The 25,132-nt window shown below is 44.1% G+C and overlaps 1 protein-coding gene across 2 annotated transcripts in view; it reads right to left on the bottom strand.

The window, feature by feature from the left end:
• Window positions 1–25,132, bottom strand: part of LOC144502717 (calcium-binding protein 1-like) — a 105,725-nt gene that overhangs the window by 40,240 nt on the left and 40,353 nt on the right. The window contains exons 1-2 of one of the 2 annotated variants that reach the window (XM_078226958.1): window positions 3,089–3,133; window positions 1,133–1,336 (exon numbers count right to left, since the gene is read on the bottom strand). The exons of the other annotated variant lie outside the window; for it this stretch is intronic. Of the exons in view, the coding sequence (XP_078083084.1) occupies window positions 1,133–1,336; window positions 3,089–3,133 (249 nt within the window). Of the gene's footprint in view, window positions 1–1,132; window positions 1,337–3,088; window positions 3,134–25,132 lie in introns of those variants that run through there. 2 annotated transcript variants of the gene reach the window in all.

The following is a 25,132-nucleotide window of genomic DNA, read 5'->3' as shown; positions in this document are numbered from 1 at the left end:
GTTAGGTTGGAGGGATTAACAGGGTAAATATGTGGGGTTACGAGGATAGGGCCTGGGTGGGATTGTTGTCGGTGCAGACTCGATGGGCTGAATGGCCTCCTTCTGCACTGTAGGGATTCTATGATACAAGTACACAACATATGTCCCTTGACTCCCTGGTTTACAGAAAACAATTATAAGGAGTCTGCAGCTTCTGCCAGCAAACTGAATCTGGTTTAAGTTCAGAAGATACAGAGCGCGGATGAGAAATGAATGGAGAAGGGCTGCAGCTCTGGAAAGGATCAGTGAAGATTAGGTCTGAGCTTAGGGTAACTTACTTAGGGTAAGTTAAAACTGCCCCTGAGGTGCACCGAGGCGGGGATGAATGACCCCTCCCCCCCCCTCCAGCTGGCTGCTATCCGCCCTTCCCTCCTTCAAACGGAAAATCTGGCTGCCCAAAGCGCAGGAAAATCGCAAGGGGCCATCACTGGCCACAAGGGACGAGTGGCCACAGAATCCGGGCTGAATTCCATTGCCCCGGCACAGAGGGGGTAGGGCCGGAAAGCGCGGCGAGACATTCAGCAGTCCATTGAGCTCGGCGGGAACGGAAAATCCCAGGGCAGAGAGAGAGAGAGACAGAGCAGGCAGGGTGATGGCACTAAATTGGCCGTGATAAAAACACCAAGAAATATCAAAGTCAGATATGGCTTTTAAAAATATTTGGCTACCGTTTAGTTACTAAAATGATACAAAACTTCCTTAAATTAGAAACTTAATCTATCCAAGGCAGGACAGGGAATTTCAGATTCCCAGTTGGTCTGTGACTGAGAGAATGGGGATAAAAGAGGGAGAGAGATTTTACTGAATCTCTGAACCCACTGAGGGGAAACTTTAAACTTTTTCTGATTTGTATTTTTATTTCAAAACAGCTGGTGAAAAGATAAATAAATACAGCAAGCGTTTCACCCGCAAAAGGGGTGCCCAGCTGTCTGTTTGGAATGAATGAGTACTCTGCCCAGGTCAGGATAGGATAGTGTGAATGGTGAGGGGTGAGGGAGTGTAACAAGAGGAGCTGAATGAAATGGTAGTGGGTGCAGAGAGACACAGCTCCCCCGGGTGGATGCACAATTTCCAGGTTGAAAGACTTACTTACAGCCTGCCTCTCTGCGAATCCCTTCCGGAGGAAGATGCAGGCTGGCCCGAGGAGATTGTGCATGAGGGCACAGTTGTGAGCGAGGGCGAACAAGGGCTCCTGATACTCGCTCCCTCCAGGGGACGCTGCCGCTGCTGTTGCCGCTGCCGCTGGATCCTCACTCGTCCTGACTACTTTGTAGCTGCTTTTCTCCTCATGTCGAATCTTTCTCACCCCCAACCATCAGCACACACAAAACAGATTAGACTCCAGCATCCAATTCTGACTGTTATCCCTCCCCCACCCCGAAAAAAAGCTGGTTATCTTCCCCCTCCCAAAAAAGGTTGCATGCTTTTTAAAAAAGAACTTCGTGTTAAATTTAAACCACAAAGTTCTCAAATGCGGCAAAAGTCACGGATTTGCAATTTCCACGCGTGCATATATTGCTGCTGGAATATTCAATGTGCATGCAATGCAGCTGTACTTAAAAATTCATGCAGAATACTGTTTAGTAATGTATAATCCATGCACAATACTGTTCAGCGATTTATAATCCATGCAGAATACTGTTTAGTAATGTATAATCCATGCACAATACTGTTCAGCGATTTATAATCCATGCAGAATACTGTTTAGTAATGTATAATCCATGCACAATACTGTTCAGTGATTTATAATCCATGCAGAATATTGTTTAGTAATTTATAATCCGTGCAGAATACTGTTTAGTAACGGATAATCCGTACAGAATACTGTTTAGTAATTTATAATCCATGCACAATACTGTTTAGCAATTTATAATCCATGCAGAATTCTGTTTAGTAATTTATAATCCGTACAGAATACTGTTTAGTAATTTATAATCCATGCAGAATTCTGTTTAGTAATTTATAATCTGTACAGAATACTGTTTAGCAATTTATAATCCATGCACAATACTGTTTAGTAATTTATAATCTATGCAGAATGCTGTTTAGTAATTTATAATCCGTACAGAATTCTGTTTAGTAATTTATAATCCGTGCAGAATACTGTTTAGTAATTTATAATCTGTACAGAATTCTGTTTAGTAATTTATAATCCGTGCAGAATACTGTTTAGTAATTTATAATCCGTACAGAATACTGTTTAGTAATTTATAATCCGTGCAGAATACTGTTTAGTAATTTATAATCCGTGCAGAATACTGTTTAGTAATTTAAAATCTGTACAGAATACTGTTTAGTAATTTATAATCCGTGCAGAATACTGTTTAGTAATTTAAAATCTGTACAGAATACTGTTTAGTAATTTATAATCTGTACAGAATTCTGTTTAGTAATTTATAATCCGTGCAGAATACTGTTTAGTAATTTATAATCTGTACAGAATTCTGTTTAGTAATTTATAATCTGTACAGAATTCTGTTTAGTAATTTATAATCCGTGCAGAATACTATTTAGCAATTTATAATCCATGCACAATACTGTTTAGTAATTTAAAATCCATGCAGAATACTGTTTAGTAATTTATAATCCATACAGAATACTGTTTAGTAATTTAAAATCCATGCAGAATACTGTTTAGTAATTTATAATCTAAACAGAATACTGTTCAGTAATTTATAATCCATGCAGAATACTGTTTAGTAATTTAAAATAAATCTTAATTGGTAGCCGTGTTTATAGACTCGGCACGTGCACAGACAGCATCGAACCGACTGCTCAAAAGACAAGTTGAATCCTTGGCAATATTCGGTAAGACCCAATCACGGTTTTTTCCAAATGTATTTAAATTGCAAAACACTTCCCCAGGTAGGCTCCAATAAAACTCAAGATAGTTATCCGGTTACAGCTCCGAGGGACTGTCGCTCAGTTTTCCAACATGCATTATGTGCTTTGGGTTTGTACAGAGGCAGGACCCTGGCGCAATACTGAAAATGCCACTTGCAAAAGAAACAAAACGCAACCCCTGATCGTTCCAAATTGTGCTTCTTACCTTTTTGGAGAGATTTCTAAGCGGTGATTTGACACAGTTGCCCATGTTAACTGACAGGTGGTTTTACACAAGAGTGGATTCCGTCTCCAAACAGTCCCATCCAAGGTAAGTGCTACCCCAGAAAGCGGAGCGTTCTTGAAGTGCAGTCCATGGGGGGGAAGTAGAGGAGGGGGTTTCTGCCGGAGCTGCCTATGTGTATGTGTGTGTTAATGCAGATTGAGGTAGTGGATGTGTAATCCGGCGAGGATTAGCGCCTCTGTGGGCAAACTAATGAATTATTGCGGTGACGAAGGGCGGATTTTGAATGGGATTTAAGAGACTGGGGGATGAAGTGACTTTAAAATGATCATTCGGGGGAAATCGAGACGTCTCTCGATCTCGTAGCGGGCGCCGGATACAAATGCAAACTGCAACACTCCCAAGATGTGACTGAGCGTCACTGGTGAGGCAGCACATTGATCAGAGACACAGCTTGTTGTTTTCCAAGGCAGCGCTAAACTTCACGGAATTAACTGCTTCTGGGAGCCCCAGTCAGTGTGCCCGACTGAATGTAAACCCCTTGCAAAATGACAACTCACCCTCCCTTCCAAATGTACAAGCTGAGAGAGAGAGTTGCCAACTCCCCCTGCACAGTGTGTGAGATTTGGGGGATTCTATTCAGTATTCAGAATCAGGCGACAAGGCAAATAAAACCTCCAGGACATGTCCGGGAAAACCAGGAGACAAATTCAGAGCTGCTCTAAGCACGCAGCCCCAGAGCAAGATGGTCCTTGGGCTGTTTGTTTTTAAACTGGGGGTTTATGAAGACAGATCTATTCTCTACTCCCTGCACTGAAATATGGATTGCATTATCCAGCAATCTGAAATGAAGCGGCGCAAATATCAAGGCAAGGTTGGGGATTTGATGCTGAAAGTGTGAGTTATTAACTAATTTAAAGTGAGTGATTTTGGATTAAAGGAGAGAGATTATGTAAATCCACCACTTTATGCCGATGGAAATGCCCGTTACCTCCACACACTCGTTCACTATACAGCCTCATTTTAATAAGAAAAGACAGTAAAGGGAAAATGTTGGTGTCCCATTAGTGGAACATATCAATGCAGTGCCTGCCCCGATACAGTGCCATATTCATAACGATAACCCAACTTGTCCTGGGATAAACAATATATTCTTGCAAATTATCGAATCTCTACAGTGCAGGAGGAGGCCATTCGGCCCATCGAGTCTGCACCGACCACAATCCCACCCAGGCCCTATCCCCATAACCCCACATATTTACCCTGCTGATCCCCTGACACTAAGGGGCAATTTAGCATGGTCAGTCAATCTAATCTGCACATCTTTGGACTCTTGGAGGAAACCAGAGGAAATCCATACAGACACAGGAAGAACATGCAAACTCCATACAGACAGTGACCTGAGGCTGGAATTGAACCTGGGTCCCTAGCACTGTAAGGCAGTAGTGCTAACCCACTGCACTACCATGCCGCCCAGCGACCAGCTCTGGGAATTCAGGTGATTACGGGACAAAGGACCAACGTCTCAGCAAACTAGCCCACTTAGCCTTCTTGGCATTATCAGATAATGCATTCGCTGACTGCTGGATGGTATGGGCACATGATCCAGTTGGTAAAGGCACATGCTGAAAAGCCTACTCCTGCTCCTATATTCCAATGAATAGCGTAGATCTTCAATCCTAGATGTGTACTGTGCCATTTGCCACATGCCAACTTCAATGCAACAAAGATGCAGGTAATCAAGATTTTTATTCAAAACCAGGGGACCTGCATGGGTCTTTCCCCAACTATCACCCCAGGACCCTCACTTCCGAGAAAGAGAGGAAGGATGTGGGTCACATTTATATAGCATTTCTATGCAAGATGTCCCAAGACACATTACAGCCAATGAGGTAGTTATGAAGTGTGATTGCTAATGTTTAAACATGACAGCCAAATATTGCACAGCAAGCTCCCATTAATAGCAATGTGATAAATGGTCATATCATCCCTTTTTTGATGGTGTTGGTTTATGGATGATTATTGGCCAGGGCCCTGGGGAGAATTCCCCTGCTTTTGCTCCGAGAAACATCATGGGATCATTTGCATCCACCCGAGTGAACAAACTGGCCCTCGGATTAACCGAAAGAAGGGACCGTCAGCAGTGCAGCACTCCCTCAGTCGGAATTTTTAAACAGAATAACGACGGATGTTCACTTTTAAACGAAGCGAATATAAGAATCAAATCACGCCACTGCAGATCAAAGAAATATATATAGTATTCTGAAATGTAATTAGTTCAATGCAGGTAATAATGAATGCCAAGGAATGTGTATCACAGTTTTACTGTAGACCATATCAATGTACAGATACCATGAAATTCATCATTATGCATCGATCACAGGTTTGTCCATTATTAGAAAATTCATTTATATAGTTCGACATCCTAGATAAGAAACCATACTGTGCCTGTGCCTGTCCAATTTGTTGGGTAATTATGCCCATTGGCTATAGTTCCAGTTGAGTGGCACGGTGGCACAATGATTAGCACTGCTGCTTCACAGCTCCAAGGTCCCGGGTTCGATTCCCGGCTCGGGCCACTGTCTGTGTGGAGTTTGCACATTCTCCTCGTGTCTGCGTGGGTTTCCTCCGGGTGCTCCGGTTTCCTCCCACAGTCCAAAGATGTGCGGGTTAGGTTGATTGGCCATGCTTAAATTGCCCCTTAGTGTCCTGAGATGCGTGGGTTAGAGGGATTAGTGGGTAAAATATGTAGGGATATGGGGGTAGGGCTTGGGTGGGATTGTGGTCGGTGCAGACTCGATGGGCCGAATGGCCTCTTTCTGTACTGTAGGGCTTCTATGATTTCTATGCTGCCTCACAGCGCCAGGAACCCAGGTTCGATTCCCGGCTTGGATCACTGTCTGTGCGGAGTCTGCACGTTCTCCCCATGTCTGCGTGGGTTTCCTCCGGGTGCTTCGGTTTCCTCCCACAGTCCAAAAGACGTGCTGGTCAGGTGCATTGGCCATGCTAAATTCTCCCTCAGTGTACCCGAATAGCTGCTGGAGTGCGGCGACTAGGGGATCTTCACAGTAACTTCATTGCAGTGTTAATGCAAGCCTACTTGTGACACTAATAAATAAACTTAAACCTAACTTATCGTTCTTTCACGGTAGGTTCAAACCACACATTATCAAACAGTAGTGAAAAGGAGAGTGTGGTGGAAAGGTGGGGAGTAATCCCATCCGTTCTGCAAAAGGATGCCACGTAGTGTGAAAGGTCATAATAGTTCCTTCCATCTGTCAGCAGATTAATCTACTTTCTTGCTCCTGACCTCATTACAGCGCTGGTTCATACATGGATGAAAGGGCTGAATTCCAGAGGTGAGGTGAGAGTGACAGCCATTGACATCAAGGCCGCATTCAACCCAGTGTGGCAGCAAGGAACCCTCGCAAAACTGGAATCAATGGGTATCAGGGGGCAAACTCTCCGCTGGTTGGAGTCATACCTGCCATATCGGAAGATGGTTGTGGTGGTGGAGGGTTAGTCAACTCAGATCCAGGACATCTCTGCAGGAGTCCCTCAGGGTAGTGTCCTAGGCCCAACCACCCTCAGCTGCTTCATCAATGACCTTCCCTCTGTCATAATGTCAGAAGTGGGGACGTTCGCTGATGATTGCACAATGTTCAGCACCATTCACGACTCCTCAGATACTGAAGCCGTCCATGTTCAAATGCAACAAGATCTGGACAATATCCAGGCTTGGGCTGACAAGTGGCAAGTAACATTCACGCCACACAAATGCCAGGCAATGACCATCACCAATAAGACACACTCTAACCACTGCCCCTTGACATTCAGTGATGTTACCATCTCTGAATCCCTCACTGTCAACATCCTTGCGGTTACCATTGACCAGAAACTCAACTGGACTCACCACACAAACACAGTGGCTACAAGAGCAGGTCAGAGGCTAGGAATACTGCGGCGAGTAACTCACCTCCTGACTCCCCAGAGCCTATCCACCATCTACAAGGCACAAGTCAGGAGTGTGATGAAATACTCACCACTTGCCTGGATCAGTGCAGCTCCAACAACACTCAAGAAGCTTGATACCATCCAGGACAAAGCAGCCCGCTTGATTGGCACCACATTCACAAACATCCACTCCCTCCACCACCGACACTCAGTAGCAGCAGTGTGTACTATCTACAAGATGCACTGCAGCAATTCACCAAAGATCCTTAGGCACCACTTTCTAAACCCACAACTACTTCCATCTTGAAGGACAAGGGCAGCCGATACATGGGAACACCACCACCTGCAAGTTCCCCTCTAAGCCACTCATCATTCTGACTTGGAAATATATCGCCGTTCCTTCGCAGTCGCTGGGTCAAAATCCTGGAATTCTCTTCCTAACGGCATTGTGGGTCAACCCACAGCACATGGACTGCAGCAATTCAAGAAGGTAGCTCACCACCACCTTCTCTAGGGCAACTCGGGATGGGCAATAAATGCTGGCCAGCCAGTGACGCCCATGTCACATGAATAATTTTTAAAAATGCATGTTGATTCCATGCTGACAAAATACCTTTTTTGTTAATGGTACAGTTTTCTTTGATGTGGTCTCTTGAGTAAAAATTAGGGTAATCGCCCCTTGAGATATTTTACTATCTACAGGAGGTCATTGGGAAAATCTATAGACAGCCCTTGGGAGCGTGCCAGTATTTACAGATGTTACTGGGAGTGTGTCACTTGTTACAATCCCTGTGGAGACCGAAAACGTTTAAAAAGTAATTAGAATTCCCAGTGGCCAACTTAAAGTGATTACACAACAAGTTTGCAATTTTTAAGACTTTTACTGTAACAACCAAACTAAAAGCAATATTGACTCAACACTATTTTGTAGACAATTTATACTCTAAACTACAGAAACATTCCCTTGTTAATGCTTTAATGCAACCAAAAATCTCTCTCCATGGCTGAACTTTACTCTAACCATTAAGTGGATAATCTGTTCTTCAGGAGTTCATTCTGTGACTCTTCTGAACATACAAACAAAATCCCTTGAGCCTGCTCTGCCATTTAATAAGATCATAGCTGATCTGATGGTAACCTCAAATCTGCACCCCCTGCCCTGATAACCTTTCACTGCCATGCTTACTAAGAATCTATCCACCTCTGCCTTAAAAATATTCAAAGACTATGCTTGCACCTCCTTTTCTGGGAGAGAGTTCTAAAGACTCACGACCTTCTGAGAGAAATGACTCATCTCCATTTTAAATGGGTGACTTATTCTAAATGCCTTATTTTTAAACAGTGACTCCTAATTTTGGATTCTCCCACAACAGGAAACATCCTCTCCACATTCAATCTGTCAGGACCCCTTAGGATCCTATATGTTATAAACAAGTCACCTTTTACTCTTCTAAACTCTTCTAAGCCCAGCCTGTCCAGCCTTTCCTCATAAGACAACCCACCCATTCTAATTATTAGTCTGGTAAACCTGCGCTGAACTGATTCCAACATATTTACTTCTTTCCTTAAATGAGGTGATCAGTACTATGCACAGTATTCCAGATGTGGTCTCACTAGTGCTCTATATAACTGAAGCATAACTTCTCTACTTCTGCATTCAATTCCCCTTGCAATAAATGATAACATTCTATTCGCTTTTCTAATTATTTGCTGTACCTGCATAGTAACCGTTTGCAATTCATGCACTAAGACACCCAGATCCCTCTACATCTCAGAGCTCTGCAATCTGTCACCGTTTAGAAAATGTTTCTCTTTTATTGTTCGTGCCAAAATGGACAATTTTAAAATGTTCCCAAATTACATTCCATTTGCCAGGTACTTTCCACTCAATTAACCTATCTATAAACTCTTGCAGCCTCCCTGTGTCCTCTTCATAACTTACTTTCCTACCTGTCTTTGTATCTTCTGCATATTTGCCAACCATCCCCTCATCCAAGTCATTTATATAAATTGCAAACAGCTGAAGTCTCAACACTGATCCCAAGGTACACTACTTGTTACATCTCGCCAACCTGAAAAGACCCATTTATGCCTCCTCTCTACTTCTTATTAGCTCGTCAATCTTCTGTCCGTACCAATATGTTAACCCCTGTGGCATGAGCTTTTATTTTTTGCAATAACCTTTGATGTGGTACTTTATCAAATGCCTTCTGGAAATCTAAGTACAGTACATCCACCAGTTCCCCTTTATCCACAGGATAATTAAATCTCAAAGAACTCCAATAAGTTAGATTTCCTTTGCACAAAACCATGCTGATTCTTACCTTTAACTTATCTAAGTGTCCTGGTCTAGCTTCTTTAATAATAGCTTCGAACATTTTTCCTATGATAGATGTGAAGCTAATTGGCCTGTAGTCTCCTGCTTTCCTTATTGATTTATGGAGTTACATTCACTAGTTTCCAATCTAAAGGAACCTTCTCCAAATCTGGGGAGTTTCGGAAAATTAAAACCAATGCATCAACTATCTCACTGGACACATTTTTTAAACCTGAGGTGAAGTTCATCAGGGGATGGGCTCTTGTCAGTCCAACAATTTACCATTTCTCTGGTGATTGTAATTTTGCTGAGTTCCTCCTTCTCTTCCATTCCTTGATTTATAGCTGCATCTGGGATGTAACTTGTATTCTGTGCAGTGAAGTCACAGCTCTCTCTCTTGGATTTTGGCAGACTGAACCTGTCTGGAAAGTTCAGTGATATTTTAAGAGAATATCCTGCAAGCTGATTCTATAATGTCTTCCTATGGACTCTTCCCCCTGTCAAAGCCCATCTCCATGGCACCATGAATCACATGGGCCTTGTATCTGGATAGAAATGCTCATTAGCTATTCTCTCGACCCTCAACTCTATTCTATCTTGAAATTAAATAGACAGTTTAGAGTATAACCATTTGCAACCTGACATTCTTAACAACTCCCTGGGACTTTAGACCATCTATCCACTATCATCGCAGTTGCTTTTGACATTGTCTACAGGTGTGAACATTTTTCACCTTCTTCCTAGTAAAACAACCTGGGCCCTCTTTAATCTTTAACAACCACGCCACCAAGCATTGTGGTCAGCATAATTCAGAGCAGATCATATGAACACTCTCATTCCTCTATTTTGTCCTAAATTAAGGCAAACAGCAATCTTATAAAACTTCACATTTGTAATATGCTATTTACAGGGGGTTTACATGAAATGTGCCAGTATTTACAGTTGGGGGGGGGGGGGTGCGGTTACTGGGAGGGTGCCAGTATTTACAGGGGGGGGGGGGGGGTTACTGGGAGTGTGCCAGTATTTACAGGGGGGGGGGGGGGTTACTGGGAGTGTGCCAGTATTTACAGGGGGGTTACTGGGAGTGTGCCAGTATTTACAGGGGGGTTACTGGGAGTGTGCCAGTATTTACAGGGGGGGGGGGGCGTTACTGGGAGTGTGCCAATATTTACAGCGGGGTTACTGGGAGTGTGCCAGTATTTACAGGGGGGTTACTGGGAGTGTGCTGGTATTTACAGGGTGGTTACTGGGAGTGTGCTGGTATTTACAGGGTGGTTACTGGGAGGGTGTCAGTATTTACAGGGGGTTTACTTGGAGTGTGCCAGTATTTACAGTGGGGGGCGGGGGGTTGGGGGGGGGGGTGGTTACTGGGAGGGTGCCAGTATTTACACGGGGGGTTACTGGGAGTTACAGAGACATTCCTCCAAGAATTAAGAGGAAACATAGATTGTGTGTCCTTTCCAACTCTGCTGAAACCAAGTATAATTCTCTTCCTAAACTTGAGCCCTAAATTCCAGATTTAAGTGCCTTTTTCCTAAACTCTCTCCAGCTATGGAATCTGCTTCTCAGCCCCACACACAATCTGAGGAATTTGTAGTGAGATGCACAGAGCCTCACTGGGTCTCTGTGGGAGTTTGAGAATCGGGTCCTGTGGCCCACATTTCGGAGTTGCTGGCAACATGACAGCACTCACAGCCAACCTCGAAGACAACTGCCCACAAAAATCTAGCAAGGGCTAGAGTTAATGGGTGGAATTTTCCCGTCCCGCCCGTCACAGGAACCATAGTGGGTGGGGCACAGACCCTGCAAAGGTCCATTGACCTCTGGTGAGGATTTTCCAGTCTTGGGGTGAGCGTGGCTGGAAAATCCCACCCCATAGAGTCGTACAGCACAGAAAAACAGGCCCTTCGGCCCACCATATCTATATCGACCATCGAATGTCAATCTATACTAATCCCATTTACCAGCACTTGGTCCATAGCCTATTATACTGTGGCGATTGTAAGTGTTTGTGCAGATGCTTATTAAATGTTGCAAGGGCACTTGCCTCCAGCACCCTCTCAGGCAGCACGTTCCATATTTCCACCACCCTCTGGGTGGAAAAATATCTTTCCTCAGATCCCCTCTAAACCACTTACTCCTTACCTTAAACCTCTGGTCTAGGGCTGGAATTTTACCACCCCACCCGCCCCAGAATTGGGGCGGGTGAGGCTCACAGAACGGCATTCTCCATTGGCCTCAGGATCTTACAAGCCTTGGGCGGGTGAGGCGGTATAATTCCAGCATAGATTGCACTTTTCCCAGTGTTACCTCCATACCTGCATCCACTTATGGAGGATTTCTGAGATCCAGCAACAGTGCAGCAATCGAAAAGACAAAGTAGCCAACTGAAGAATTTTCACAAAGTCCAGAGAGTAAAATGTACTTATTGTCCTTAAGCTTTTAATAATTTTACCGAGAGAGAAATAAAGATTGGGACATAGGGTGGCACGGTAGCACAGTGGTTAGCACTGCTGCTTCACAGCTCCAGGGTCCCGGGTTCGATTCCCGGCTCGGGTCACTGTCTGTGTGGAGTTTGCACATTCTCCTCATGTCTGCGTGGGTTTCCTCGGGGTGCTCTGGTTTCCTCCCACAGTCCAAAGATGTGCGGGTTAGGTTGATTGGCCAAGTTAAAAATTGTCCTGGGATGCGTAGGTTAGAGGGATTAGCGGGTAAAATATGTGGGGTGGGATTGTGGTCGGTGCAGACTCGATGGGCCGAATGGCCTCCTTCTGCACTGTAGGGTTTCTATGATACTCATGGAATTAATGTCAGGACTGAAATATCATAAACTATAATTTTCATAAATTTAAAATAAGTTTTTTAGCCATCAAGGAGAAATCTGACTAATGTAAAACTACTTTTTCAGAGCCAGAAAGGTTTATTAATATTTAAGATTTAGTAGCTTGATAAAACCCCAGTTAGCTTCACTCAACAGGGCATAATTCTTCCAAGGCTTTTCATGACAAGGCGAATAATGGAAGTTCATCTCAAATCGAGTGATTCCTAAGATTTCCATATGCAAGAATATCGACAGGGGAAGAGAGGGAAATCAATCTCAGCAACTTCTAGCTTTCCTCGTATTATTGTACCTGTGCGGACATGAGAAGTTGCTGTCAGTTGCACAGTGTATTGATGGCAAATGCTGACAGTCTCACTGTCATTATAACTATAAAATTCAGTGTCAGAGGTTGGAGCTATGCCCTACTGAATGTGCTCTAACCTTCCCAGTGTGGCCTCAGCATTGATCGATTGAAGTTTAAACACATTACTCTAGTCTCATAATTTTTTCATTGTTGAGTTAATAATTTTTTTATGATGAATTACCATCTTTAATATGCAGCTAGTGCTTTCAGCTGACTGGGATTTTAATAAGCAGCGTGTATGCAATGCCTGTGCTCTGTCTTCTGCTAGACCCCCAAGCACAGCATGTACAGTAAACAGAGAGCCTTATAGTCCATTCCCTTTAGAAGCCTGCTTATCAGCAGAGTGCATACTTACATTCACTCTGCCAGCCCCAGGGTTGGGGGCAGGACAGGATTTACAGCACGGCTCACAAACAGTGTATTCTACAGCGAACAATGTCGACTTGCTCAATATACAGCAAAGGAAACGGGTCTCTTTAAATAGTGTACCACAGCAAACAGTCTACAGAGTCTATTTAGAAAGAGCTCAATGAACTACAGCTAACACAACCCATGATTGCAACACTGGTAACATCTGCCTATAAAAACCGGTGATTTCCAGAGCAAAATGCAGTAAGCGGAAGATAGTTGCATAACGCAAATTCCGTGTGAAAAATCAATTTGCTGCATTGCTGAGGAGCCATTTTTCAGACGCAGTGTTAAACTGGGGTCCCCTCTGCTTCCAGCTCGATATAAATGGTCCCTTGGCACGGTGGCACAGTGGTTAGCACTGATGCCTTACAGCTCCAGGTTCAATTCTGGCCTTGGGTGTCTATGTCTGTGTGGAGTTTGCACCTTCTCCCCGTGTCTGTGTGAGTTTCCCCTGGGTGCTCCAGTTCCTCCCACACTCCAAAAATATTAAGTTGATCTTTCTCTGTATGCTAACTATGACTGTAACACTACTTTCTGCATTCTCTCCTTTCCTTCTCTATGAACAGTATGCTTTGTCTGCATAGCGCGCAAGAAACAATAATTTTCACTGTATACCGATGCATGTGACAATAATAAATCAAATCAAATGATGTGCTGGTTAGGTTGATTGGCCATGCTAAAATGTCCCTTAGTGTCCTAAAATATATAGGTTAGGAGGTTAGGGGGATTAGTGGGGTAAATACGTGGGGTTATGGGGTAAAACTGGGTAAGAGTTGGTGCAGATTCGATGGGCCGAATGGCCTCTTTCTGCACTGTAGGCATTTTATGATGATTCTGTGTGAAGGGCAGCAGGTGAGTGCCCTGTGTTGTGGCTAGAATTTCACCCCCCATCCCAATGAAACAGATAATCTTACTAATTATCTCACTTCTGTTTGTGCGATCTTGCACACATGAGCTATCACATTAAGACAGTAACTCGCCTTGAAATGTGTTCCACTGGCTGTGAAGCACTTAGGGATGCCCTGAGATAAAAGGTTTTTTAGAAAGGAAAGGTCTTTATTATTTTACTCAGCTGACAAAAATTAAAATTAACAACAACAACAACTTGCATTTATAAAGTACCTTTAAGGTAATGAAACATCCCATAAGGCACTTCACGGGAGCATTATCATCAAAGTAGGGCGCTGAGCCACATTAAGAGATTTTAGTCCCGATGACCAAAAGCTAGGCCCAAGAGGTAGGTTTTATGGAGCATCTTAAAGGAGGAAGACCAAGTGGAGAGGTGTAGGGAGGGTATTCCAGAGCTTGGGACTGAGGCAACCGAGGCATGACCGCCATTGGTGGAGCGATTAAAATTGTGGATGCGCAAGAGGTTACAATGAGAGCAGATATCTCACAGAAACATAGAAGATAGGAGCAGGAGGAGGCCATTTGGCCCTTCGAGCCTGCTCCACCGTCCATCATGATCGTGGCTGATTGTCCAACTCAATAGCCCAATCCTCTTTTCTCCCCATAACCTTTGATCCCATTCGCCCCAAGTGCTATATCCAGCTGCTTACTGAATACATTCAATGTTTTGGCATCAACTCCTTCCTGTGGTGATGAATTCCACAGGCTCACCACTCTTTGGGTGAAGAAATGTCTCCTCATCTCCATCCTAAATGGTCTACCCTGTATTCTCAGATTGTGACCCTTGGTTCTGGACATCCCCACCATCGGGAACATTCTTCCTGCATCTAACCCTGTTAGAATTTTATAAGTCTCTATGAGATTCCCCCCTCATTCGTCTGAACTCCAGTGAAAACAATCCTAACCGAGTCAATCTCTCCTCAAACATCAGTCCCACCATCCCCGGAATCAGCCTGGTAAACCTTCGCTGCACTCCCTCGAGAGCAAGAACCCCGGAGGGTTGTGGGGCTGGAGGAAACCACGGAGATAGGGAGAGGGTGAGGTGAAGGAGCGATATGAAAACATGGATGAGATGATTAAAATCAAGATGCCACTGTGGATCAGCGAGTATGGAGTTGATAGGGGAACTGGGCTTGCGGTGAATTCAGACCAGACAGCAGCGCATTGGAATTATTGAATCTCAAGGGAACAAGGGGCAGGATTTTTCGGCCCTTCCCGCCAGTGAGATCTTCCAGCCCTGCCAAAGGTGACCCCTGCGTGGTGGGACGGGCAAGCCACTCAAAACACCACAGACATTGTGCGGGACCAGCAGATCTCACTGACAGCCAATGGCGAGCCACTGCTGCCGTGGAAAAACATGTGGATCCTGGGGTGGATCCCATGCAAAGGCATGAATGAGGGTTTCAACGGCAATTGGGCTGAATCATACAATCCCTACAGTACAGAAGGAGGCCATTCAGTCCATCATGTCTATACCAACCACATCCTACCCAAGCCTTATTCCCCTAACCCCACACATTTACCCTGCTAATCCCACTGACACTAGGGGCAATTTAGCATGGTCAATCAACCTAACCCGCACATCTTTGGAGTGTGGGAGGAAACCTGGAGGAAACCCAAGCAGACACGGGGAGAACGTGCAAACTCCACACAGACAGTGACCCAAGGCCGGAATTGAACCCGGGTCCCTGACGCTGTGAGGCAGCAGTGCTAAACACTGTGCTACCGTGCCGCCGAGACAAGAGTGAAATTGGGTGATATTATGGTGGGGGTGCAGGCGATGGTTTGAACATGAGGTCAGTAGCTCATCTCGGGTTCAAATGTGACACCGAGATTGTGAGCAGATTGGCTTGAACTCCCTGTTACCATGGACAGGGACAGAGTCAGTTGCTTGAGAATGCAGTTTGGAGCAGGGACCAAACGCAACGGCTTCATTCTTCCAAATATTTAATTGGTGGAAATTTCTGCTGGTCCAATAATGGAAGTCAGGTGCGCAGCCTGATAACTTAGTGACAGTGGAGGAGTCGAAAGAGAGAGAGGTGGCAGTGAAGTAGAGCTGGGAACCATCAGGGTACGTGTGAGAACTACTGCCGTGCTTTTGGATGATGTTATTGAGGGGCAGCACGTCGGTGGTAAAAAGGAGGAGCATCAAGGATCGATCCTTGGGGGACACCAGAGGTAATGGCGTGGAAGGAGGAAGAGAAGCCATTCACTGGCTAGGGTGAGATGGATAAGAATGGAACAATGTGAGAGCACTCCCTTCCCAGCTGGATGACAATGGAGGAAGATGGCGTGATCAACGCTGTCAAAGGCCTTGGGAAAAGCCGTAGACTGACCGAAGGTATTTCACTTGACCAGAGACTCAGCAGTTAAACATACAGAATGTTCTCTTTTGTGTATATAAGGGTTGAGTCACTGTCTCATTCTGTCTGAGAATTTCTAGTTTTACAGTAACTTGTTTAGACGGATGGTCAAATGTCCTTGAGGTCCATTCCAGTGCGCGATTCCGCTCGTGCATAACAGATTGCCATTAATGAATATTTTCAGTGAATACTAGCAAACTGATTGTGATATGATGTCCTGTCAATCACTACTGTAAAATCATTGACCTTTATGCAAAGCATTTCCTTAATCATAGGAATATTGGAAAAATGCAATGGTCTTTTCCCCCAAATCCTTCCCCTATTTTGATAATGGTCTGCTCCTCCTTGCATTTCTGATTTGCCTTTCTCATTTGTTTGTACATTAAAATGCACAAACCGTTGCTTATAATGTCATGGTAATATTAAGTCCCTTTGAATCAGATTCTCCTTCCCTGCTATTCTAATTGTTAAAACTGCATATGAAACAAATGCATACCATTGCAATGTGGTTGACTCTCAACTGCTCTCCAAGAGCAACAAAGGATGGGCAATAAATGCTGGCTCGCCAGTGACACCCAAAAAAAATGCTCAAACATGCTCATCATTTTCTGGCCCACAGTTTTGTGTCATCAATGAATTTTCTAATAGTTCCAAGGTGTTCCCTCCACGCCATGTCATTCATAAACGGCTTGAGCAGCAGGAGAATCCAGGCAGACTCTCAGAACTTCACTCTCAGGGCAGCACGGTGGCACAGTGGTTAGCACTGCTGCCTCACAGCGTTAGGGACCTGGGTTCGATTCCCGGCTTGGGTCACTGTCTGTGTGGAGTTTGCAAGTTCTCTCTATGTCTGTGTGGGTTTCCTCCGGGTGCTCCTGTTTCCTCCCACAGTCCGAAAGACGTGCTGGTTAAGTGCATTGGCCGTGCTAAATTCTCCCTCAGTGTACCCGAACAGGTGCTGGAGTGTGGCGACTAGGGGATTTTCACAGTAACTTCATTGCGGTGTTAATGTAAGCCTACTTGTGACACTAATAAATAAGCTTTAAAACTTCTCACTGTCACTGCTTCCTCGCCACAGAAATTCCCATTTATGATTTATTGTGATTTTATTCTGCCTTGGCAGCAAAGATAATCCTGTGGGCTAAATTAGCATTAATTCCCCGAGCCAGATTAATTCCTACTGAAGATAGTGCATGAAGATGATTAACTTTCAAATGATCCATCAGCCAGTGCATGTCCGGCGTGACTGCTCCACTGATGCTATGTGTGTTGTCGAGTTCTGGAAGCCTTCTCTTGTACACTTTGGCAGATCATGTGTAATTGCCTTGGACATCCTCAGTGTTTGACTGGAGAAAGCATTGTGCACTTTGAAACAAATTACCATCACGCCGCCTCCGACCCAAGCTCTGTCACTGCCTTTCGAATTTTTCAATCTGTGCCGTAATTGGTGGCTTGCCCTCTTGACTCTTTTCCCATTATCTTAAGAACGTTGGAACAGGAGGAAGCCACCCAACTCCTCGGCTCTGTTCAGCCATTCAATTAGATCATGGCTGATCCATACTTCAACTCCATCTTTCCTGACCTTGTTCCATATTCCTTGCTGCCCCTTTGGGCATTTGCCAGATCTCTGAGCCTTTTCATAGGAACATAGGAATTAGGAGGGGGGGTGGCACGGTAGCACAGTGGTTAGCACTGCTGCCTCACAGCGCCAGGGATCCGGGTTCGATTCCCAGCTTGGATCACTGTCTGTGTGAAGTCTGCTCATCCTCCCCGTGTCTGCGTGGATTTCCCCCGGGTGCTCCAGTTTCCTCCCACAGTCCAAAGATGTTCAGGTTAGGTAGATTGACCATGCTAAATTGCCCCTTAGTGTCAGGGGGACCAGCTAGGCTAAATGCATAGGGTTATGGGGATAGGGCCTGGCTGGGCTTGTGGTCGGTGCAGACTCAATGGGCCGAATGGCCTCCTTCTACACTGTAGGATTCTATGATTCTTTGAGTGAGCAAGTCAGCTCTTCAAATCCGCTCCGCCATTTAACATGATCATGGCTGAACTTATCCTGGCCTCAACTCCACTTTCCTGCCTGCTCCCCATAGCCCTTTATCCTGCTTTTCATCAGAAACATATCTATCTCTTTTTTGAAGCTATTGATTGACTCTGCCTCCACTGCACTCTGGGGCAGTGAGTTCCACAGATTCATGATGGGAGATGGTGTATAATGTGGGGGAGTTGGGAATTGTCCATATTTGTAGGAAGAATGGAAAAGCCGAATATTTTCTACAAGGTGGAAGCCTGGGAATTGCTGATATTCGGAGGGATTTGGGTGTCCTTATACATAAATCACAGAAAATTAACATGCAGGTACAGCAACCAATTCGGAAGACAAATATCGTGTTAGCCTGTATTATATTGCCAAAAGGGTTGGAATGTAAGAATTGAGCTTTGGAGCGGCAGAACCTGGAACACTGTTTAGTTTTGATCTTACTTCCGCTTCCAGTCAGTGCAACAAAGATTCATCTAATTGATTCATGGGCAGAGAGGCCTGACCTATCAAGAGGATTGAGTGGAATGGGCCTACATTCTCTGGAGTTTAGGACGAGACATTGGCCAGGATTTTCCAACCCTTCTTGCACAGACCCTGCAGTGGATTCCCTGACGGCACGGTCAGCGAGCAACGCAAATGGCCATTGACTTTGGCCGGACCAGACCCCGACGCTGGTCAAGGGCTAGCCGCCTCCTCCACTGGGAAACATGCCGCTGAGGGTCTGGAAAATCCCGCCCATGATCTCATTGAACTGTAGAAAACCCTGAGAGGTAGGTGCCGTGAGGTTGTTTCCCTTGGCTGAGGTATAAAATTAGGGAGTTTGGCTCAGGAAGAAAGGCAGCCATTTTGTACTGAGATGAAATGAGATTTCTGCACTCGGAGCATTGCGAATCTTGGGACTTCTCTCTTCCCCAGAGGTCTGTGCATGCCCAGTTGTTGAATATATTCAGAACTGAGATTGAGAGACCTTTGGGAATGAAAGGTTTTGGGATCAGATGGGAAATGATGCAGGACCCCAGTCATGATGATCATCCATAATCAAAATGAATGGCAGAGCAGGCTCAAAGGACCGAATGGCTTACTCCTACTTCTCCTTTCTATGATCTTACTGAATATGGGAGCCAGCTTGATGGCTACAATATTGGCTACTCCTGGTTCTATTTATTCTGTTCTGTTTAGCCTGGCTGATGCACCTAACCAGTACGTAGAGTGAGAGGAGGTAGGTTCAAAACTGGGAAGAGGAGAAACTACTTCTCTCAGAGGGTTGTGAACCTGTGGAACTCGCTGCCTCAGAGTGCAGTGGAGGCAGAATCAATCGACAGATTCTGTTCACATGATGAGTGAGTGATTGGTTCATTATCTGCTGATCTTTATCCTGAGCCATTTTGACAGCAGTGGCTTGTCATTGTCATTATCTCTCAGGGATGGGGTGAATTCTGGACCATGTGTTAGCCATGTAGCTAACTGAACGAAGTGAACCCCCCATCCCCCCATATGCTTACAAAAAGTGAAAGATAAAGAACATTGAGTTTATTAGTATTAACAAAATAGAAAAGGCTATAAAATTTTCATTGGTACAGAACTGGGAGAAGGATTATCTATCAAACATCTTGGGGGAGCATTTCCTTTGGGTACTTGATCTTCCTGTCACATCTTCCGGTATCTATTTCTTTCTTGAATCTGTCGATTGATTCTGCCTCCACTGCACTCTGGGCTAGTGCGTTCCACAGGTTCACAACCCTCTGAGAGAAGTAGTTTCTCCTCTTCTCAGTTTTGAACCCACCTCCTCTCACTCTATGTGCTGGTTAGGTACATCAGCCAGGCTAAATTCTCCCTCTGTGTACCTGAACAGGCACCGGAGTGCGGCGACTAGGGGATTTTCACAGTAACTTCATCGCAGTGTTAATGTAAACCTACTTGTAACACTAATAAATAATTAATAAAATTTTCTTGCTCACTTACTTACTCTGCCTATGTCCCATTCCAGCCCCTTTTCATTCTCCTCACAGCTTACTTCCGCACCTCGCTCTGTGCCATCTCGGATGAAATCTTGGATATACACTGTGACCTCACCAGTCCAAATGCTTGTGACTGTGGTTTCTGGATTTCAGAACTTTCTCAATTATAGAATGACGTTAAATGCCTCACCACGGTGTGGGAACTGGAGAATGCAATCGAGATAAATACTTACCTGAAACATAAAGCATTGACAAAACATTATAGAGCAGCAATCGATATTGTTTTACCTATCCGAACACTGAACCCTCCATGTTCTGCTCCCAAAATATTGGACGAAAATAATACTATTTCTGAATAATAGATTGGAGAGGTTACGGTTTCTCACTCTCAGCCCTCACATCTAAGATGTGGCTTGGAAATAGCCAAACACTGACCCTTGTAGCACTCCATTAGTTGCACTCTGCCAACCCAAAAGTAACCCATTTCTTCACCCAAAGAGTGGTGAGCCTGTGGAAGTCATTACCACAGGAAGTAGTTGATGCTAAAACATTGAATGTATTCAAGAGGCGGCTGGATATAGCACTTGGGGCGAATGGGATCAAAGGTTATGGGGAGAAAGCAGGATTAGGCTATTGAGTTTGGATGATCAGCCATGATCGTGATGAATGGTGGCGCAGACTGGAAGGGCCAAATGGCCTCCTCCTGCTCCTATCTTCTATATTTCTATGTAACCCGTTTATCTCTCCTCTGCTCTCTGCCTTTTAACTAATCCCCAATCTATGCTAATATATTACCCCCCATCGCATGAGCCCCAATCTCATGTAAACAAGCTCTTCTTGTGTGTCATTTTATGAATGCCTTCTGAAAATATAAGTCAACTTTATCAGTAGTTCCCCCCTTATCTACCCAGTGAGCTACATCCTCAAAAAGCTCCAATAGATTTGTCAATCATAACTTCCTTTTCATAAGACTGTGTTAACTCTCCCTGATCATACTGTGATTTGGCAAGTGCCCCACTAGCAAGTCCTTACTAATAGATTCTAACATTTCCCCTACTACAGATGTCAGGCTAACAGGTCCAGAATTCCCTGTTTTCTCTCCTTCCTTTCTTCCTGGTCTGGGTACACTACACCCCCTCCTCCCTGCATCCCTGACATTGAAATCATTTACCTGTTTGCTACTCCAAATCATTCTTTCTCAGGACTTCAGAATGGTGCTCTGCTGTTTCTTCCTCCCATAGTCTTCAGATTGCTCCTGATTTATCTTCTCTTACCTTTTTTCACTTAAGACTTGACATCCAATTTAAAGCCATGGGTTTATTGACAGGGAGGCATGAGGCAATGGAGTTGCTGTTGGATTCTCTTCATTGTTTTGTTTATTCAGATGTGACATGATGATGTCCCAGCCCGTTAACAAGATCAGATTGGAAAGGGTCCATTACATCCCAGAGTGTTGGAAGAGGTAGCTATGGAGATAGTGAATGCACTGATGATCATTTTCCAAAATTCTAAACAATCTGGAATGGTTTCTGCAGATTGGAAAGTAGCAAATGTCACCCTACTATTTAAGAAGGGAAGAAGAGAGAGAAAACAGGGAACTACAGGCCTGTTAGCCATACATCAGTCGTAGGGAAAACGCCGGAATTTATTATAAAGGATAAATGGACACTTGGATAATAATGATGTGATTGGGCAAACTATTCATGATGTGATTGGGCAAACTATTCATGAGTGGAAAATCATGTTTGATTAACCCATTGGAGTTTTTTTTGAGGATGTTACTAACAGAATTAATAAAGAGGATTCAGTGGACGTAATATACTTGGATTTTCAGAAGGTTTTTTTTATAAATTCCTCCACAGGAGGTTGATTAGCAAATTTAAATCTATCCAAAAGGCTCTGGACTGATTCAAAGCAAAGTGCTGCTAGGCCATGCCAGGGGGTAGACATCCGGTTTTTGGGATAACAAATGAAAGATTATTAAGTCAAGCAATGACTCATAATTGGCTGAGGCAATCTGTCACAATGTTAATTAACATAAATTTATTTAAATTGTTTATTTTTATTTTTATGTCCATGGAATGAAAATAAACTAAGCTAATTAGTAGGTGTTTTAGAGATAAGCAACAACTATAATTGAATTGTAGGAGTTTTTGGAGTTAATATATAGGAGGTAATATATTGACAGATTTCTGGTATCATTGACATAAAAAGATATGAGGATCGTGTGGGGCAAAGCTATGGAAGTGGACAATCAGCCATGGTGTTATGGAATGGTGGAATAGGCTTGTTGGGCTGTTTGGCCTCCTATGTCTCTCCTGGGCTGCCATTAACTTGCAGCATAGAACAAGACAAATTCTGATAGGTTCACTATTAACATTGATTTGATTTGATTTGATTTATTATTGTCACATGTATGAGTATACAGTGAAAAATATTGTTTCTTGCGTGCTATACAGACAAAGCATACCGCTCATAGAGAAGGAAGGGAGATTATACAATTGTTTAGGCAATACTTTCCCTTGTGCTCCTCTTTGAACACACGCCAGTGTCTCTGTAACGCAATGTTCTTGTGAGATACTAGAACACTTTTTATTTTTATGCATTGAAGCTGGTTTGATATCCGCACAAAACAACAGTTGCTTTCCGTTGCTGAGAGTTCCATTAACTGTTGGGACCCAAAACTTGACAGGTGCAGAGCAGCTGAAAATTTTATATATTTTCTTTCCTCACAAATCAGCTTTTCTTGTCCTTCACTGCTTTTGTGCTTTTTGTTGTCTGTAACAATTCCGAGGGGTTACTTTTACACTGGCACTCTGCACAAAGGGGGCCGAAGCACTACTAGTCCATCTGTAAGACACTGTAGGTTTGTAGGGATTGGGCTGTGGATTATGGCTCTGCAGACGCTCTATTCCAAACGTGTCGCTCTATTACATAGTGTGATGACCTTTGACCCAGGGATCGTAACAAAACTGAGGACCCGAGTCCAGGATTGAACTGAAAAAGGTTCACTGGTGTCGTCGACTTGGGACAATCAAGACTATGGCACTAAGAGTACTCAAACTGCCAAGCTTTATTACTTGTGCACAAGGAGAACACACATGCAGTGGGATGCACTGCTAGGTGGTCTGTCGATTCATACAGATGTATTGCAGTTATAGTTCATTTCGGCAAAAGAGAAATGAGCAACATTCTAATCCTTAATTTACATACATAGTTCACCAATCATAGCAAAGCTTTTTGTCCTTCCTTAGCCAATAGAAAACCATCTCCTTCTAATCCATTATTAGCATAATATACTGCCATATCTTGTTTTTGGTATGAGTTCTTGTACTTGTTTTTGGTTCATCCCCTGGCCACGGCCATGGCTGGGAACACAGTGTTTAAGAAACTGACACAAGGTTAGATTAGTCACTTCTCTGAATAAGTAACCTTGTCTGCACATTAGCACTTTCCATTCTTGCTGACAGAGCTGTCTGCTATAATTCTTGTAATTTAATTTCCGCATGGGAACTTCCCAGCACTTAAACAATCAGGATTTCACTGTTGCTCTTGCTGTATTTCATTGGGGAATCATTATGGGTAATTTTGAGATTCAAGCCATCATTGAGAGGGAGACACTTGGACTCTCAGAGAGTTGAAAAAGTTGTGAAAAGACTATTTAAAGGCTGTAGCAGAGCGCGTGGGGATTGACGTTCGATCAGGAGCTAAGAGGAATGGGATCCTTGAAGAACGAGTTAGGCACTTGGGGCTGGTGGAAGAAAGGAGGACCAATCCCGTTAGTGATTGAGTACAACTGGCGAGAATTGATAAAGAGGCAGCAGCGAGAAAGTTTGACTTTAGCAAGAGAGGGGGAAAGAAATGGAAAAACTCAAAATGGAGCATGAGTTCCGATTATGCAAACTTGAGCTGGCAAGCAGAGGTTAGGCTTACTTAGTGAGAAATCCTCTTAACTTGGAATGTGGCGAAGAATCTTTCCTAAAATTACCCAAGTTTAGTGAGGAGAGAGTGGCGATGGCACTTTGTGTCTTCTGAGAAAACTGCCACAAATCTGAATTGGCCAAAGGGAACGGTGGGGCTATGCTGCCACAGAGTGTTTTGGTGGGAAAGGCTTTGGAGTCATCTCTTTCAGCAGAGAACTCGTGTAATTATGAGGAGGTAATGACTGCTTACATAAGAACATAAGAACTAGGAACAAAAGCAGGCAATTCAGCCCCACAAGCCTACTCCACCATTTAATATGATCAGGGCTGATCTCAACTCCAACTCCACTTTCCTGACCTTTCGCCATCGTTCTTCAAACCTCCAAATTAAAAATCTGTCCACCTCTTCCTTAAATTTACTCAAAGTCCTGGCACCCACCACACTTTGGGGTAGTGAATTCCACAGACTCACCACCCTTTGAGAGAAGTAGTTTCTCCTCATTGCAGTTTTAAATTTGCTGCCCCTTATCCTATGACTTCTTGTTCGAAAGGCAAAATACAGTGGATGCTGGAATCGGAAACAAAAACAGAAAATGCTGGAAAATCTCACCAGGTCTGACAGCTTCTGTGGAGAGAGAATAGAGCCAACGTTCCGAGTCTGGATGATCCTTCGTCAGAGCTCAGACGGATGCTGTCAGACCTGCTGAGATTTTCCAGCATTTTCTGTTTTTGACCTCTTGTTGTAGACTGCCCTACAAGAGGAAACATCCTCTCTACGCCTACTTTTGTCAATCCCCCTCGTTATCTTGTTCACCTTAATTAGATACAAGGCGCTGCCAGAGGCCTGTGGGCAGAATTTTAGGAATTTGAGAAAGAGAATGGGGCAGACCGGTGTCGAATTTGGCTGGGTAATTGGAATGATGTTCAATAGATGGTTTCGGTCGAGGATAGTGGAACGGATCTTCAAT

The sequence above is a fragment of the Mustelus asterias genome, chromosome 13 (assembly GCF_964213995.1).
Source record: "Mustelus asterias chromosome 13, sMusAst1.hap1.1, whole genome shotgun sequence".
NCBI classification, from domain to species: domain Eukaryota; kingdom Metazoa; phylum Chordata; class Chondrichthyes; order Carcharhiniformes; family Triakidae; genus Mustelus; species Mustelus asterias.
Note: the sequence above shows the minus strand (reverse complement) of the source record. Positions and strands in the feature narration are given on the sequence as shown.